At 48.1% G+C, this 17,166-nt stretch overlaps 1 protein-coding gene across 1 annotated transcript in view; it reads left to right on the top strand.

Annotated features, from left to right (window-relative positions):
- The first annotated feature begins 14,088 nt into the window (after window positions 1-14,088).
- Window positions 14,089-17,166, top strand: part of DUSP10 (dual specificity phosphatase 10) — a 38,562-nt gene continuing 35,484 nt past the window's right edge. The window contains exons 1-2 of the mRNA XM_047754683.1: window positions 14,089-14,224; window positions 16,303-17,156. Coding sequence (XP_047610639.1) covers window positions 16,346-17,156 — 811 coding nt within the window. The 5' untranslated portion in view covers window positions 14,089-14,224; window positions 16,303-16,345. The remainder of the gene's footprint in view (window positions 14,225-16,302; window positions 17,157-17,166) is intronic.

Genomic DNA, 17,166 nt, shown 5'->3' with positions numbered 1-17,166 from the left:
CCTGGATCATCCTGCCTCCTTCTTTGCTTCTTAGACAGTCCTTCTGAGCCAGGGCTCAGCTGCTTGTCTCCTTATAGCTCTTCATCTCCAAAGGGAAGGTTCCCCTGACTCTCTAGGGCTAATGGGGGCCCCTCCTCTGCTGGCCCTTCATCCAGCCTCCCTCCTCTAAGACTTGGCACTGACACCTGCCTTCTTCCTCTCTTGTACTTTCTTCATTTCTTTATTGTCTTTTTAGGGCCACACCCTCGGCATATGGAGGTTCCCAGGCTAGGGGTTGATTTGGAGCTGCAGCAGCAGGCCTACACCACAGCCACAGCAACGCAGGATCTTTAGCCCACTGAACAGGGCCAGGGATCAAAGCCACATCCTCATGGATGCTAGCCAGGTTCTTAACCCTGTGAGCCACAACAGGATCTCCTCTGTACCTTCTGCATCTCATTTCAGCCCGCAACTCAAGTCATCCAGCAAATCCCCAAGTCCTCCATCCTGGATCCAGTGAATTCCTCTGGTGCTTTTGCTTTCTCCTGCCAGCTTTGCAGCCCCTCCCTTGCCTCAGCCACAGAACTTCCTGGGAGAAAGGGGAGTCCTTGACACTGTCACCTCCACTGTCACCCAGCTCCGGCCTCCCTGTTCCCCTCCCCCCATGCCCTAAGGAATGCCTTCTCTGACCTCAGCCTCTACTAATATTCCCTACTATGCCAGCACATCGTCATCCTCTTGAAACTCACGCCCTTCTAAGGTCCTCTTTTTCCTGGTCTTCCCTCATTTTTGTGGCTGCTTTTCCACAAACTCTTTTCCTTTCACAAGTGCTTAGCAGATAGGACCAATGTATTCTTTTCTGGAATGATTATTGAAAGTGTATTCCTGGGTTAGTCTCTCAACTCTGGCTCTATTTTTTCTTCTGCAAACAAGGACCTTTGTACTAGGACACTTATAGTATCTACTTTAGGTAGAGGCATTTTTTTTTTTTTTTTTTTTGCTTTTTAAGGTTGCACCCATGGCGTATGGAGGTTCCCAGGCTAGGGGTCAAATCAGAGCTGTAGCCGCTGGCCTACACCACAGCCACAGCAAGGCCAGATCCCAGCTGCATCTGCCACCTACACCACAGCTCGTGACAACACCAGATCCTTAACCCACTGAGTGAGGCCAGGGATCAAACCTGCATCCTCATGGATACTAGTCAGGTTCTTAACCCGCTGAGCCACAACGGGAACTTCTAGGCATAGTTTGATCTGAGAACCATTTATTGAGTCCATTTTAATGAGCAAAGATTCAGTTTGGGAAATATACTCCGAAAGTTTGAGTGACATCAGGAGTCAAAGTTGAACTATACCACCTGCAACGTGACAACAACCTAACCGGCTACAGCAAACAGTTTGTGGAATGAGGCAGTTACCTGGAAAAACAGAAACAATAGGATATGTGTTTGTATTGTATAAAAGGAGATTTGTTGTTTGAATTGGCTCATACAGTTATTGAAACCAAGTAGGGCCCTGTGGTGGCCCCCATTTCTTCTTCTTAGGAAATGGGCCTCATTCAGCCTCCATGACCTTCCCTGGGTTCCAAAGGTCAGGTTCAAACAGCTGCTGATCTGGGAAGGGAGGGGATGCAGAGACCTGGCAGAAGGATCTGAGAGAAAATAGTGCAGCCTTGGGGCAGCTGCTGGTTCCTCTTCAAGGAATATACATAACAATACCTTTGAGCACTTCTGCAGAACTAAACCCCCAAGAAACAGAAGGCGTGAACTACTTGATGTAGCATCTCCGTTCCAGAAAGAAGGAGGATCATCAGAACCAGCCCGGGGCCACTAAACACCAATACCGAAGGAGAATGCAAGCTTGCCTCTCCCCTGATCCTTATCTGTGGCCCTATTTTCTACCCCCAAACTCTAAGAGCACCTGCCCTTCCAAAGGAGGGCACAGGCTTCAGGGCATCTGCTGTGGCCTCCTTTGCCTGGAACAGCGATAAAGTTATTATTTCTTTTTTTTTCTCCTTCACCCAAAACTCTGTCTCCATAGTTCTATTTGGCACCAGTGGACAGAGGCTGAGTTTTGGCAATGCTTTGGAGGCCTCAAAGCTGCGCCATCTGCCATCTGCCAACTGGAAAGCCAGGAGAGCCAGTGAATCAGCTGGAGTCCAAAGGCCTGGGAACCTGGGAACTGATGGTGTGACTTGTGGCTCAAGACTGGGGTTCTTTTTATTTACTTGTTTATTTATTTTGTCCTTTTCATCACTGCACCTGCAGCATATCGAAGTTCCCAGGCTAGGGGTCCAGTCGGAGCTACAGCTGCCTGCCTACACCAGAGCCACGCCAGATCCAAGCTGCAGCGTCTGCGACCTACACCAGAGCTCGTGGCAACGCTGGATCCCCAACCCACTGAGTGAGGCCAAGGGTCGAACCTGTGTCCTCATGGTTCCTAGTTGGGTTCGTTACTGCTAAGCCACAACGGGAACTCCCAGGCTGAGGCTCCAAGGCATAAATCCCAGCGTCTGAAGGTCAGAGAACCAGGAACTCTGATGTCCAAGGGCAGAAGAGAGAGAATTTGCCCTTTCACCATTTTCTTCTATTCCTGCGGCTTTCAAGGGATTGGATCCTGCCTCCCCACACTGGTGAACGTGTCCACTTCACTGTCATAATTCAAATGCTAATCTCTACAGAAACACCCTCAGAGACCTCGCCCAGAAATACAGCCCAGAGATAGTGTTCCCAGCTGGTCACTTAACACAGAAGCAGACAGCACACAAAAAGGCAAATAAATAAGTATGATGAGCCTTGCTCACGTGTATTTAGCCGCCAGCAACTGTTCACTGAGCACCTACTCTGTGTCAGGCATTGTGTCAACTGTAGAAATATAGTCACCATTTCTAATCTTCTCAAAGCCCTGGAAGGCAGTGGTATTATTCTCAACCCCCAAATTAAACTGAGGTCCAGAAAGGGTAAGGAATATTCACAAAAGAAAAAAAAATGAGAGAGAAGTTGGGATTGCATGTTGTCATATGTTTATTCATATATTTTCTGTTTTAATGTCTATTTTCTCTTCTAAAGTATAAGCTCTTTAGGGCAGAGAACATGTTCATTTTGTTCCTCGCCGAATCTCTAGCATCTAAAAGAAAGTCAGGGAGTTCCCATCGTGGCTCAGTGGTTAACGAATCTGACTAGGAACCATGAGGTTGCAGGTTCGATCCCTGGCCTTGCTCAGTGGGTCGAGGATCTGGTGTTGCTGTGAGCTGTGGTGTAGGCCAGTGGCTACAGCTCCAATTCGACCCCTAGCCTGGGAACCTCCATATGCCGCGGGTGCGGCCCTAGGCAAGACAAAAAAAAAAAAAAAAGTCAAGGAGTAGATTACTGTATTAACTAGTATGTTGATCAAATTAAAACCTGGGGTCTTTATTCTAAAGCCCACGGCTGACACCGATACAGCCTCTGTGCGCTGGAATCAGTTAGGTCTCAGGGTGAAGCAGGAAGAACAGCTTTATTGCTTTGCCGGGCAGAGGAGGACACCGCAGGCGAACGCCTCAAACCTGTGTCCTGCCTCGAGAGGGGACAGACAGCAAGGCAGTTTCTAGGTTTAGCTTGGAAGACGGGGTTCTTGATGAAGGTGTTTTTATCATTCTCCCTTCATAGATCAATTCAGAGTTGTCAAGTCTGGTTTCTGGTGTCTTCGAGGTTATTGATCCTTGCCATTTTCTCTGGAGAGAGGGTTGCTTACAGGAGAGGGGTGTTGGGGAGTGTTTCAATGACAAAAGAAAGCAGGAGGTGCAAGAGAACTCTAACCAGAGTAAATATCAGTAATAAGTGAGTGGGTCAAGGCAGGGCAAACATAGTGGAGACTGAACTAGTTTTGTTTTTTTAGCTATAACAGAATTTCTAATCGTTAACCCTTGAGTCAGCCTTTTGAGGAGAGGCCTAGGAGGCTAAAGGAAAAGCCATCCTTTTACTTCTAAACACAGGGACTTAGAGGCTTGTACATGGGTTCATGGCCTTTTTGCTAAGAGACTTGGTCCTTTATAAATGCTGGGTATGCATCACAAACTTTTTTGGGAACATAAAAGAGAGTCCCTTTACGGACTCTTTGAGAGGGTTCACATTGTCGTTGGCTAGGCCTTGCTGGAGAGGCCATTCTCTGACAGATAAGACCCACAACGGCCAGGCGGTCTTGGAAGGGACTTTAGAACAGGTGGGCAGGGCAAGCAGGACACATGCTACAGCAACGGTTCTAAGGAGCCACAGAGATGGATTCGGTGCCTGGCAAAAAGTAAAGGAACAGGAAATTCATTCCCCCTTGCAAATGCCTCTAGGGCCAGCTCAGTTGATCTGGAGCAGCATTATCCAACTGAACTATAATGCAAGTCACACAGAGACGTCATTTTAAACCTTCTAGCCACGCCATTTAAAAATGTCAACAAGAGGAGTTTCCGTCGTGGCGCAGTGGTTAACGAATCTGACTAGGAACTGTGAGGTTGCGGGTTCGATCCCTGGCCTTGCTCAGTGGGTTAAGGATCCGGCGTTGCCGTGAGCTGTGGTGTAGGTCGCAGACGAGGCTCGGATCCCAAGTTGCTGTGGCTCTGGCATAGGCTGGCGGCTACAGCTCTGATTGGACCCCTAGCCTGGGAACCTCCATATGCTGCGGGAGCAGCCCAAGAAATGGCAAAAAGACCAAAAAAAAAAAAAAAAAGACCAAAAAAAAAACAAACCAAAAAAAAACCCCAAAAAACAAACCAAAAAAACTGTTAACAAGAAACAGGTAGCAGTAGTTGTAATCATATACTTTATTTGGTCCCAAGTTTCTAAACTCTTATTTGAACATGTAATCAGTATGAAATGATTAATAAGATATTTTGTCCATTTTGCCTATGAAATCTTCAAAATCTGGCATGTATTTTATACCCACAGTAGCTGTTCATTCAGACTAGCCACAAGTCAAGTGCTCAAATAGCCACCGATGGGGAGTTCCTGTTGTGGCTCAGCAGTAGCAAACCCAACTAGTATTCAGGAGGATGCGGGTTTGATCCCCAGCCTCACTTAGTGGGTTAAGGATCCAGCATTTCCGTGAGCTGTGGTATAGGTTGCAGACATGGCTCGGATCCTGTGTTGCTGTGGCTGTGGTGTAGGCCAGCAGCTGCAGCTCCTATTGGACTCCTATCCTGGGAACTTCCACATGTCACAGGTGTGGCCCTAGGAAAAAAAAAAAAAAATTACTCCAATAGCCACCTGCAGCTAATGGCTACCATATCAGAGGGGTGTGGACTAGATATGCTAAGAGTGGTTTGTGAGCCAGCCACATCCAAGTACCTGAAAATCCTGTTGGGAAATGCAGACTTCCCAGCCCCCGTCTCTTAACACACTGAATCGGAATCTGCATTTTCACAAGCTACCCTGGTGATCTGTGTGTACTTGGAGCTGGAGGAGTTCTGCTCTAGAGAACTGGCTGGAAGCTTCCAGTCTGCTAGAAACCCGGAGATGAAGTGGAGAGGTGTCTATTCGGTCAAGCCCTTCACACATTCCTGGTAAAGAGCCAGGGAAACTGAAAACATTAGGCAGCTGCAAAAACAGTACATGTTTGTAGCCTATGGAGTTTTGTGAACTCTGACCTCTTCATTTTGCCAAATCCACTCCATAGGCCCTTATGCCGAGATCTTATAATAATTCACCTGGATGTCGCCAAAGTGAGTAGGGAATGAATAACTGCAATGGGATGTCAACATAAATTCTGGGGTTTAAGATGGCTTTTTAATATATGGTAGAAAATTGGGAAGGCAATGTGTATTGACTATGGAAACTCCTGATGGGCTCAAAATTCAGAATGTTTAGGTAAAGATTATATATGCATTTGAGGGGAAGCAAAAATATTTGTATCATTCTTCCTTCAGGCTAAATGGACACAAATCAGAAGCTCAGAAATATCTCAGGTTTATTTTTATTGTTCAAGTCTCTAGACTGCTTTATTTATTTTAGTTTTCTTTTTTGGCCACCCCTGCGGCATATGGAAGTTCCAGGGCCAGGGATCAAATCCGAACCAGAGCTGAGACCTACCCCACAGTTGCAGCAATGCCAGCTGCCTCTTTCACCCACCACGCTGGGCTGGGGATTGAACTGGTGCCTCCAGAGAGACAAACTAGATCATTAATCCACTGCACCACAGTGGGAACTCCTCTAGACTACATTAGATTCCCAAAGCCAGAAGCCCCTCTGAGTTTTTTCCATTTTCTCTCAATAAATTATAAGGGGTCGAATTTGTTTTCCTTCTTTGTCAATACTCATAGCTTAGATTTTAAGGTATGATTATCTTTCTATGCTAGATTTATTAAGTATATCCTCATCACCCTTTCAGAGTAGTTTTAAACTCTTGGAAAGGAAGGCCCTTGAAGATGAAGATGTGCTCAATGTGGTGTATCTTCAGTAACTGCGGGACAGGAAGGGAGATGCGCTGACACGTGATATGATGTTCATCGCCCAGGCTTTGCTCTGCTCGGTCTGCAAAGGGGAAGGTGCATGTATTAGGTTTCTCCAGAAAAACAGAACCAATAAGATGTATATACATCTTATATATTGTACACAATCTTATATATTTTAAGCTCTTTAGGGTAGAGAATATATTAATTTTGTTCAACACTGAATCCCTAGCATCTAAAAGAAAGTCACATGTATTGTATGTTTATATATACATATATATTTGTACATATATATGTATATATACATATTATACATATATACATATATTTGTACATTTGCCACCACATTTTTAGATTTTTTTTTTTTTTTTTTTTGCTTTTTAGGGCCGCACCTATGGCACATGGAGGTTCCCAGAGTAGGGGTTGAATTGGAGCTGCAGCTGCTGGCTTATATCACAGACACAGCAACTTGGGATTGGAGACAAATTTTCAACCTGCACCACAGCTCACGGCAATGCGGGATCCTTAATCCACTGAGCAAGGCCAGGGATTGAACCTGAGTCCTCAAGGATGTTAGTGAGTTTCGTTACCACTGAGGCACCATGGGAACCCCAATTCTTGGCACTTGCAGGCCAAGTGTGCAGTTCTAGATCAGTGGCTTACCCATCACGTGGATCAGGGACAGTCCTGCCACCCCGCCTCGGTGGGAGTCTAGGGCGACACAGGCCTCCCTCACAGAACACTGGACACAGGATGTCCTGAGTTCTTGCTCAGAATCAGGAGCAGAAGTTCCCTTCAGAACATTCTCAAGTCCCAGGAACATCAAACGAACAAACATATAAACAAACATGTTGACTTCCAGGCACAGGTCTTGGTGGAATGTCTCTTTCTGAAAAAAAGCGATTTATTGGTATCAGTCACATGCTAGACAATAAACACTTGCCAAGGAGCTGAACACAAGGAAATGGATGCCTCTGAGTTATGTAAACAGGAAGATGTAGACAGGGAAAAGAAAGATACCTTCATCCTGCTGAAACTCAGTGAAAAACATGGGAGAAATTTCCCTAAGAGCAGAAGCGATCAAACTGCCAAGAACGCTGGCAAATACAAAAATACAAGGGCTGGATGGATGATAATGGGCTGGATTATAATAAGAAAGTTACTGATGTTTCCATAGCTGCTAGAGGAAAAGAAGAAATTGAGTTAAACCGGAAGTGAAAAGACTATGGTAACTAACAAGTGATGGTGAAGATCCCAGGGAGAGACAATTAATTAACATCTGTATAAATAACTCCGAGGAGGAGGATTGAGTTTAGGGATTTCAGAGGTCCCCACACCTCCAGCCATCAGAGGTCAAATGAGTAGCTAGAAAAGGGTCAGGTGAACCTGGGTATTCATCTAAAAAAAAACCTCCAACAATCCAAAGGTCTGCATTTTTAAAAAATGCTATTCATTCATTCATTCCTTCAACAGAAACTTACTGGAGTTTCTGTTGGTGCTCAGTGGTAACAAACCCAACCAGTATTCAGGACATGGGTTCCACCCCTGGCCTTGTACCGTGAGTTAAGGATCTGGCATAGCTGCAGGCTGTGGTGTAGGCCAGGAGCTGCAGCTCCAAATCGACCCCTAGCCTGGGAACTTCCATATGCCGCAGGTGCAGCCCGAAAAAGAAAACAACAACAACAGCAACAAAACCAGAAACTTACTGCTCATACTACGTGCCAGCTCCTGTGCCAGGTGTTAGGTAGGGGATGGTGAACAAGACACAGTTGGAAAGAAAGGTGTCAGAGACGCCACCTTGAATCTGTCAGTCAAGCCTGCAGCAAAATCCAAACACTGATGACATTTAGAGCACTTTTGGGGAGGATTCTGGAAACAAAGTGGAAGGTGGACCTGGTCTGGAGGATGCAGTGTTGAGAGAGATAGCATGAAGACACAATGAACTCTGAGTGGTCCAGGGGGAAGCAGAGGAAAGAAATAGGGCATTTTTACAAAGGGGCAATTAAAAATGTCCTGGCCCTCTGGAGGCTGAGGGGATGTGACCGAAGTTTATAAAATCACGGAGACCATGAATTAACGCAGAATGGTTCAAAGCCAGATGCTCTGGTGCCGGACTGTCTGGGTTCAAATGTTGCCCCTACTGCTTTCCAGCTGTGTGACTGGGGCAGGTTACTTAACCTATCTATATTTCCGCTTCCTCATCTTTAAATTAAGACATAAAGATACCTACTTAGAGCATTGATGTGTGAAGATTGAGTTAATGCCTGTGGATCTCTTTCAACAGTGCTTGGCATAAAGCAAAACACTAATCAATGTTACCTGTTGTTATTATTATTTTTTCCAAATGCTGCTGCTTTAAAATCAGTTCAGCCAGTGTTTAGTGGTAGAGGAAATGAGACACATTAGCACAAACTTGGTGATCTAAAGGGAACTTGTGATATCCAGATACAGTATGGTCGTATCCTACTAGAAATGCTGAGAAGGTTAGATGAATTCCTTCATGTTAGACCTGCAGCCAGTCCCAAGGGGGTTTAGGAGTGCTTAGGGTGCGTGTCTACCTTTTATCTTGGCATCTGACAACATGCACAACACAGCCTGATGCAGCCTCCTGGGGCCGAGGGACTGTGGGTCTGATGGCAGTTCCTAATGAGAAAATGATTGCTGAGCTTGGCAAAGGGGCAAATGTTATGTCTTTGATGTAGCAGCACATATTAATAAACCATCCACTGCAGAGCAGAGCGTTGCCGAGACCCAGGGCCAGGGAGTGTGTTTCTGTTTGTTATTTTCCTAAGGAAGTAAGTTGGTGTCAAGGATCCACACCCTTGGGCCAGAACTCGCCTTTGACAAAGAGCTGTAGGCAGGCAGTTATTTGTGAGGCCAAAACCAGGGACTGAGTGAGGGGGCAGGAAAAACTACCTGCCTGGAAAGGGGTCTGCTCCCTGCAGCTGAGGTAGGGAGCTTCTCCATCCACCACTGGTCACCTCCTCCACTGCCAGGGCAGCTTGGAAATGAGGGCTGAGGTCACGTCCTGAGGTCAAGCTGGTCCTCAGGTCCTCAAGCATTCTCTGGTCCTCAGGAAATGAGGGCTGAGGTCATGTCCTGAGGTCAAGCATGGTACAGACCATTCTCTGCTCCTCAGATCGGCTTCTGGATAAAATGATGGACCAGGATTTAAAACCAACAACAACAACAAAAAACAGAACAAAGAAAACAACCAGAAGCTTTCCTTAGGATGAAATCTGACTTTGGAGTTTCAGTAATAATACATTTGCATACATCACAGTGGGGGGGGGGGGCGCGCTCCGAGCTCCCCCAGCTCCGTGGCTCCTCTCCAACCCCCCACCCTTGAATTGTACCCCTCCTCCCTCGGGCTCATCCTAACACAGTTTGAAAACCACTGGCCTAGATAAGCTTTAAATTCCCCTCCAGGTCGAACATTCTGTGGTTCTGGTGCCTTTGGCATCGCAGTGACCTCAAATCAAAGGAGCCAAAACAGCAGAAACATGGAAGCTGCCTAAGTTGAACATTTTCTAATACTCCTAATCTAAGATGTAAAAAGAAACAGGTAAAATTCATTTTAGGAACATATTTTATTCAATGCAACTTATCCAAACTATAAACAATTCACTACTATGTAACGGATAGATAAGTAATGGAGATAATTTACATTTTTTACATGAGGTTTTCAGAATCCAGCGTGCATTTTGTTTGTTTATTTGTTTATTTTTCGTCTTATGGCTGGCTATACCTGTGGCATATGGAAGTGCCCGGGCTAGGGGTTGAACTGGAGCTGCAGCTCCCAGCCTTTACCAAAGCCACAGCAACGCTGGATCCGAGCCGCATCTGCCACCTATGCTGCCGCTTTTGGCAATGCCAGATCCCTAACCCACTGAGAAAGACCAGGGATTGAAGCCGAATCCTCACAGAGATAACTTCGGGTCTTTAACCCACTGAGCCACAATGGGAACTCCCAGCCTGTGTTTTAAACTCGTAGCACATCTCAAATCAGATTTTGTTCGGTTTCAAGTGTTCAGTAGCCACGTGTGGCAAGCGACTGCTGCACTGGAATACACATATTGAGACTCTTGAAAGCCTCAGAGCCTGTCCCCGAGTCGCAAGTGCATATCCTACCCATGAATTTCTGGGGAAAGATCTGGAGGGCTCCTGTGTTCAAACTCACGGACAATGGGACCCCAGATGGACCTGCTGCTGTTTCTGTCACCCCATCAGCACTACAGTGGCCCCTTCTTTCATGGGATCCTTCTTATCAGACTTTCCTTAGGCCTGGACGTGTCACAGGGCATTAAAACTGCCAGACCTCAGTGACCTCAGCCAGCAGCCACTTCACTTTTCCATCCTTCTGCTCATTCCTGGACCTCTTGCTGATTTAATATCACCTTTATCTTGCAATTTCTTATTTCGAAATGCTCTCTAAACCTTAATCCTAGTACCTCCCAGGAATCCACTTTCACCTCAAGGAGTCTTTTGAAAACATGTTTCCCTCCCAGTCTTGACCTGCTACCATCATGCAACACACTTAACCCTTTGAGAGCACATAAAGGCAGCCATTTAATTAACACATTTGTGCAACATTATCCATCTATGTCTTATATGCTGGCTTAAATTATTTGCAGCTTTTTGCTGTAACGCCTGATGCTTTGCACTGAAAGAAACAATATTTTTCTTATGATGTTTGTAGGAACAAAGATATGGCTCAGCACAATCACATTAGAACACTCAAATTCAGTGAAGATGCTTCAGTTTCTTGGGACTAAAATTGAACAATTAGGCTTTGCTGGTTATTTGTGTACAGATCAGGTTCAAGGCCATTGGCTAGCTGGTATTACAAATTTAAATATAAGAGTAGTACTTCAGAGAGTATTTGCGTACTTATGACTCAAAAAAATGGAACGAGATCCCCTCTTTTTTGTACAGAAGAGGCCTGGAAAAATAGCAACTAAAAAAAAATATCCATCTGTAATCTCTTTTTTTCTATCACTATAATTTGAATATAAACTGTACACTTAGAGATAATGTACAGTTATAAAATTTAAAAAATAATTATATCTTTGTGTATGTTAATGATATGCTTATTCCATGTTTCAGGCTTGATAAATGATGAGGAATTTTGCCATCTTTCCCAATTTTTCAGCCTGGATAGCTTAGATTCTTAGTCAACTAAATTATAATAATCCACAAGTTTGAAACTATAATAAAAATAATCATCTCATTAAATGAATTACATTTCTTTTTGAAGTTACTTTCCCCTTCTGGGTTTCATACAAAAGGCTGTTTACAGAGTTCCCGTTGTGGCTCAGCAGAAACAAATCCGACTAGTACCCATGAGGACTCAAGTTTGATCCCTGGTCTTGCTCAGTGGGTTAAGGGTCTAGTGTTGTCATGAGCTGCGGTATAGGGTGCAGATGCAGCTCAGATCTGGCATGGCTGTGGCTGTGGCATAGGCCACTAGTTGCAGCTCCAAATCAACCCCTAGCATGGGAACTTACATTTGTCGAAGATGTGGCCCTAAAAAGCAAAAAAAAAAAAAAAAAAAGAAGAAGAAGAAGAAGAAGCTCCAAATAGATCCAGGATAGCCCCTCTGACAACTTCTTTTCTGATTGCTTTGGAAATTACCTAGAACCCACCTTTGCTGGGCAGCACCAGCTGAAATGGTGTGCCCCAACCACTCACTAGCTCACTAGTTATTAAGGAGTAGAGTGTATGTGTCGGTGTGTGGGGAGAGTAGGATACAAAAACCCTTTCCTATTTAAGATGACTGCATGCATGCACTTCAGACTGAAACACTTGTGAAACCTGGACTGTGTGTAAATATATATGTATCTATATAAAATAGATATAGTTATAGCTAGGAGGGGAGGGGGGAGGAGGGGGGAGAAGAGAAGAGAGAGATATGGAAAGCAATCTTTCAGCTCACTGAGCATAGCTGGCCATCAGGCCAGGGTTTGGCATCTTCAGATTTCGGATCTGCACTTGAAGCAAAGACATGAATATGTCGTCGCTGCCACTTAGCTTGATTTTTAGCCCTTAAGCCTGATATCTTCAGACACCTTCAGCCTGAAGATAAGAGAGAAAATCATAGCCAAATATTCTATAGTGCTCATAATGTATTACTCCATCATAATAATTTCTTTCGCCTCCTCCCGCCCCGCCTCTCTGAGACTGGAGAGGGATGCACGGGTGGGGTGGGGTGGGAGCTCTCTTTCTTTGGAGTTCTTTCACGCAAACTCCGCTCAGTTCCTCTCGTCATCTTCACTTCTTTGCATATCCCAAGACTTTAGTGCATGTTTTCCTGACCGTGCGCAGGCCAGCTCGCCTCCACCGCTTCCCATCTTTGGCTCCGCCGCGCTCCTCGGCCGCCGACCATTCCTGCGGCGGCGAAAGTCGGGAGAACCCAGGGGGCGGCGGCGCCTCCATGCGCTCCGCGGTCCACACTCAGTCTGCGTATTTACACCCAATCCCGGCCCTTTTCCGCCAGCCGCGGCTGTTCTAGAAGCGCCAGGCTGGCGGTCCTCGGCACGCCAGCGGCCCTTCGGGGTGGCGGGCGAATGCGAGGCGCGCGGGGAAGGCGGGCTGCAGGCCAGTGACCCGCGCGCGGTTCTGCGGGGCGCAGCGCCCGGACTCCTGGGGTCCGGGTGGGAGGAGGGCGCGGGCGGGCTGAGGAACAGGCGCGGGTGCCAGGCGAGTCCCCAGACGCCGGGCCTAGGGGGTGGCACCCGTGCCTCTTCTTTAGGGCGAGCCCCCTGTGGCTTCCCGCCCAAGCCACCGCCTCCGCGCAGCCCTCCGCGGCGTTGCCTTAGGGCTCTGGGTCGAGCCCTGGGAGGCAGGCGGGGGAAGCGGGGGCGTGACCGGGGCACAGATGTAGACAAGCCAGAGGGCGCCGCGCCATCGCCGCGCAGGGTAGCAGGGCAGCGACATCTGCGGGCGGGCGGCCGATGCTTCCTGGCTGCTCGGGGCCGAGCGGGGCGGCCTCGAGCACTGCCACTGGACGGACGGACAGTTCACCAGCGGCGCTGGAGCCCGGGTGCCCAGCGCATGGCCCCGGGCACGGAAGAGGCGACGCCCCAGGCTGCGCGCTCAAGTCCTTGGCGGGTGGGTGCGTTGACGATGTCGGTGAATCCTGGGTTTATCGAGTCACCTCGAACGAATCGGAGAACCCGTTTTTCCCAGTGGGGACAGTGATCTTTCTCGTTGCCTCTTGCCTTAAGAAAGTTACTCCAACACATTTGCTCATCCGTCCAGAGTAAGAAGGGAATATAAATTGCGTGGTTTGTTCCGGGGTGAGGAGGTGTACGAGGATCCCGCCAAGCGGGCAGAGCCAGTTTTAATCGAAGCGGCGAGTCTAGCCCATTGACAATTCAGCCCTGGAAAGGGTTAACTGCATCCTGCTGGTTTGGTTTACATGTAAATAGAGAGCAGCTGCTCCGCGCGGGCCCCAGTTGGCCCTTTTAAGTTTTTGATTGGTTGCCAATGACATCACCGCCCGTGTTCTAACACTGCTGGCCCGAAGAGGCGTCGGATAAACCCTCCTTAAACAGACAAGGCCACGCCCAGGACCCGCCCCCTTCGGGCGCCCATTGGCCACGGGTTGCGGCGAAGTATCGGTCCGCTTTCTCCGGGTTCCTATTGGACCGACGCACCGTCGGTCGGCAGCCGGCCCGCCCTCTCAGAACCTTACATTTACAGTGTAGCAAAAGAGAAAGTAACTATGTTGCTGCTGGAGATCAATGAAGCCAAGTGAATGAGGGCTGAATGCGCGAATCCGTAGCTGAAGCTGAGCGCCAGATGGTGGAGGGTTACACTTATTTATGAAGTAAGTGGAAGTCACCGCGGCTCCTCCTGAGAGCCCAGGAGTGTAAGGTGGTGTAAGTGTGAATGTGTGTGTGTGTTGCGATGCTCACCGAGGAGCCCCAGCAGGTGAGGTTGAAGGGTTCTGGCTGTTGGCTCACGCTGCCCTGTGCGTTTACTCTCTCTGCAGTTTACTCGGATTGGGGGTGAAGAAAAAATGAGGTTCGTTGGGATGCTTTGCGGCGGTTTTAAACGTCTGGGGCTTGTTAGTGCGCTGTGTTGCGAAGGGGGTGTTAATTGCCCCTGGAGTGGCGAAGAAGCATTTTCTAACCACTTAATTTTCTTTCCAGCCTCTGACTTGAGGTGGAAGGACGAGTAGCGAGGGAGAAGGGATAGCTCAGTGTTTCTCGGGAGGTTTCCTGGGCCAGTCTGGGTGGTGTCTCAGGCCATATATACGCCCGACCCTCTGCTGCAGAGATGCAGATCTCTTCACTCCGTGCGTGTGTGTGTGTGTGCCGCGCACTCCGTGGGAAGGTGGGAGTCCCAGCTTGTGTCCCAGCGATCATGCTTATGCGAACCTCTCAAAGGAGATGGACTGTTGATCCTGGGACGTACCCTACCAGGTAGCACAATAGCCAAGACTTTCTCTGCTCTGTCCAGCTGGGAAACAGTTACAGCTTCTGGAATAGTACTTGCTCTTCAAAAAATACTACGCAAGGGAGCGAAGGAGGGCAAAGGAGGAAGGGACAGAGAAAAGGGGTTGATCCTTTCCACCCTTGCCACGGCGGTGAGGGAAAGCTGAGTTGGTGGGGCTCTGTGGACGTGATAGGTTTGTGCCCCTGTGTCTGCCTGTGACATTTTAGCTCTGTGTCGGGCAGTGGTGACAGTCATGTGTAGACGGATGTTTGATGACATTTTTCCAGACCTCTCTTAAAGTTCGTTTAGATGAGCGACTCTTGCGTGGGGCTGGGTTTCTTTCCTGTGTGCATGTCTAGCAGGAGAGGAGTCAGCAGGGCCCTGGTGTGGGGTGCCCCTGTGCCCATGGGGAGAAGGAGCTGTCCCCTTGCAGGCGCCCTCTCCTGAGACAGGAGGTAGACCCCACGGGCAACTCTCGACTTCCCACAGGGACAGGCTGATTGGGAAATTTTCTTTACGAATCTGTCTTCTTAAAGAAGGGGCATGTCTGGGTGGGATTGAGATCTCATGCATAGCGGCTGCCTCTCATTGAGAGAAGCTCTAGAATGCATAGTCTGTGCCTTGGGGAAAAGGAGAAGGGAGGAGAGTCGAAGGAGTCCTTTCCTTAAAGGTGGTGGTGGAGGGGGTGGTACGTCAAGGGACCAAGACAAGGGTGGATCTGCCAGGGTTGGGGTTTCCAGACCTGGCTCCTTGGCTTGAGGCTTCATTTTCGGAGACTGGTTAGTAATGAAAGAGGAAATGCAGACTGACTTATCAGAGGCTAATAGGCAACATGGGAGGTTTTAATATGACTGTGTTGTGCTTTTCAAAGGACTTGTAGAATGGAAAGTAAGAAGAGCTCACAGTTAGAGATTCACTTAGGGGGATACTTTCATTTTGATGTGCAGAAAGCTGACATCCGCCCCGGATGTATATTCAGCTGCTGTCTGTTCCCGTGAGCCATGCCAGCTCTCCTGGTCACTCCTGTGCCTTTGCAGTGGGTGAAGGGATTACATGGAAAGTATGCACGGGTAGACACACGGGGTGTCCTTGGAGGGCTGCAGATGGAGATGAGCCCAGAACAGATGCCTCTTCAGAGCCTTCCCTTCTGTCTTCAGCTTTTCTAGTTCTCTGTGCTTTGACCTTTTCTAAGGCTGGACTTTGATGGAGATCCTTGAAAGGTTGTTCATCAGCGTGTGCATAGACTTGACACCTGACCTTTGGCTTAGCAAGTGAGCAGGGGTCCTTGGGGGCTTACATCCTCTCTGGATCCATAGTGGTGAGTTTCAGGCTTTGAGAGTGGCAGGATGAAGGGTACTTAGGACCACTTTGCTCAGAGGGATGCAAAGCCCTTTCCTAGGGATTGGATTCAACTGCCTTTTGTGTCACGTGACTTTATTCTTTCTTTTCCCCTCCCCTTCTTTACAGACTGTCTTGAGTTCTTCTTGAATTGCCAGTTTTCAGCCTCCTCATGCCTCCATCTCCTTTAGACGACAGGGTAGTGGTGGCACTGTCTAGGCCCGTACGACCTCAGGATCTCAACCTTTGTTTAGACTCTAGCTACCTTGGCTCTGCCTCCCCCGGCAGTACCAGCCATCCTCCTGTCATCGCCACCACCGTTGTGTCCCTAAAGGCTGCGAATCTGACGTATATGCCCTCATCCAGCGGCTCTGCCCGCTCCCTGAATTGTGGATGCAGCAGTGCCAGCTGCTGCACTGTGGCAACTTACGACAAGGACAGTCAGGCCCAAACCCAAGCCATCGCCGCTGGCACCGCCACCACCGCCATCGGAGGCACTACCACCTGCCCTGCCAACCAGATGGTCAACAACAGTGAGAATACAGGCTCTTTAAGTCCATCAGGTGGGGTGGGCAGCCCTGTGGCAGGGACCCCCAAACAACTAGCCAGCATCAAAATCATCTACCCCAATGACTTGGCTAAGAAGATGACCAAATACAGCAAGAGTCACTTGCCGAGCCAGGGCCCTGTCATCATTGACTGCCGGCCCTTCATGGAGTACAACAAGAGCCACATCCAAGGAGCTGTGCACATTAACTGCGCCGATAAGATCAGCCGGCGGAGACTGCAGCAGGGCAAGATCACTGTCTTAGACTTGATTTCCTGTAGGGAAGGCAAGGACTCTTTCAAGAGGATCTTTTCCAAAGAAATTGTAGTTTATGATGAGAATACCAATGAGCCCAGTCGAGTGATGCCCTCCCAGCCACTCCACATAGTCCTGGAGTCCCTGAAGAGAGAAGGCAAAGAACCTCTGGTGTTGAAAGGTAATGCCCC

The sequence above is a fragment of the Phacochoerus africanus genome, chromosome 12, assembly GCF_016906955.1.
Source record: "Phacochoerus africanus isolate WHEZ1 chromosome 12, ROS_Pafr_v1, whole genome shotgun sequence".
Taxonomy (NCBI): domain Eukaryota; kingdom Metazoa; phylum Chordata; class Mammalia; order Artiodactyla; family Suidae; genus Phacochoerus; species Phacochoerus africanus.
Note: the sequence above shows the minus strand (reverse complement) of the source record. Positions and strands in the feature narration are given on the sequence as shown.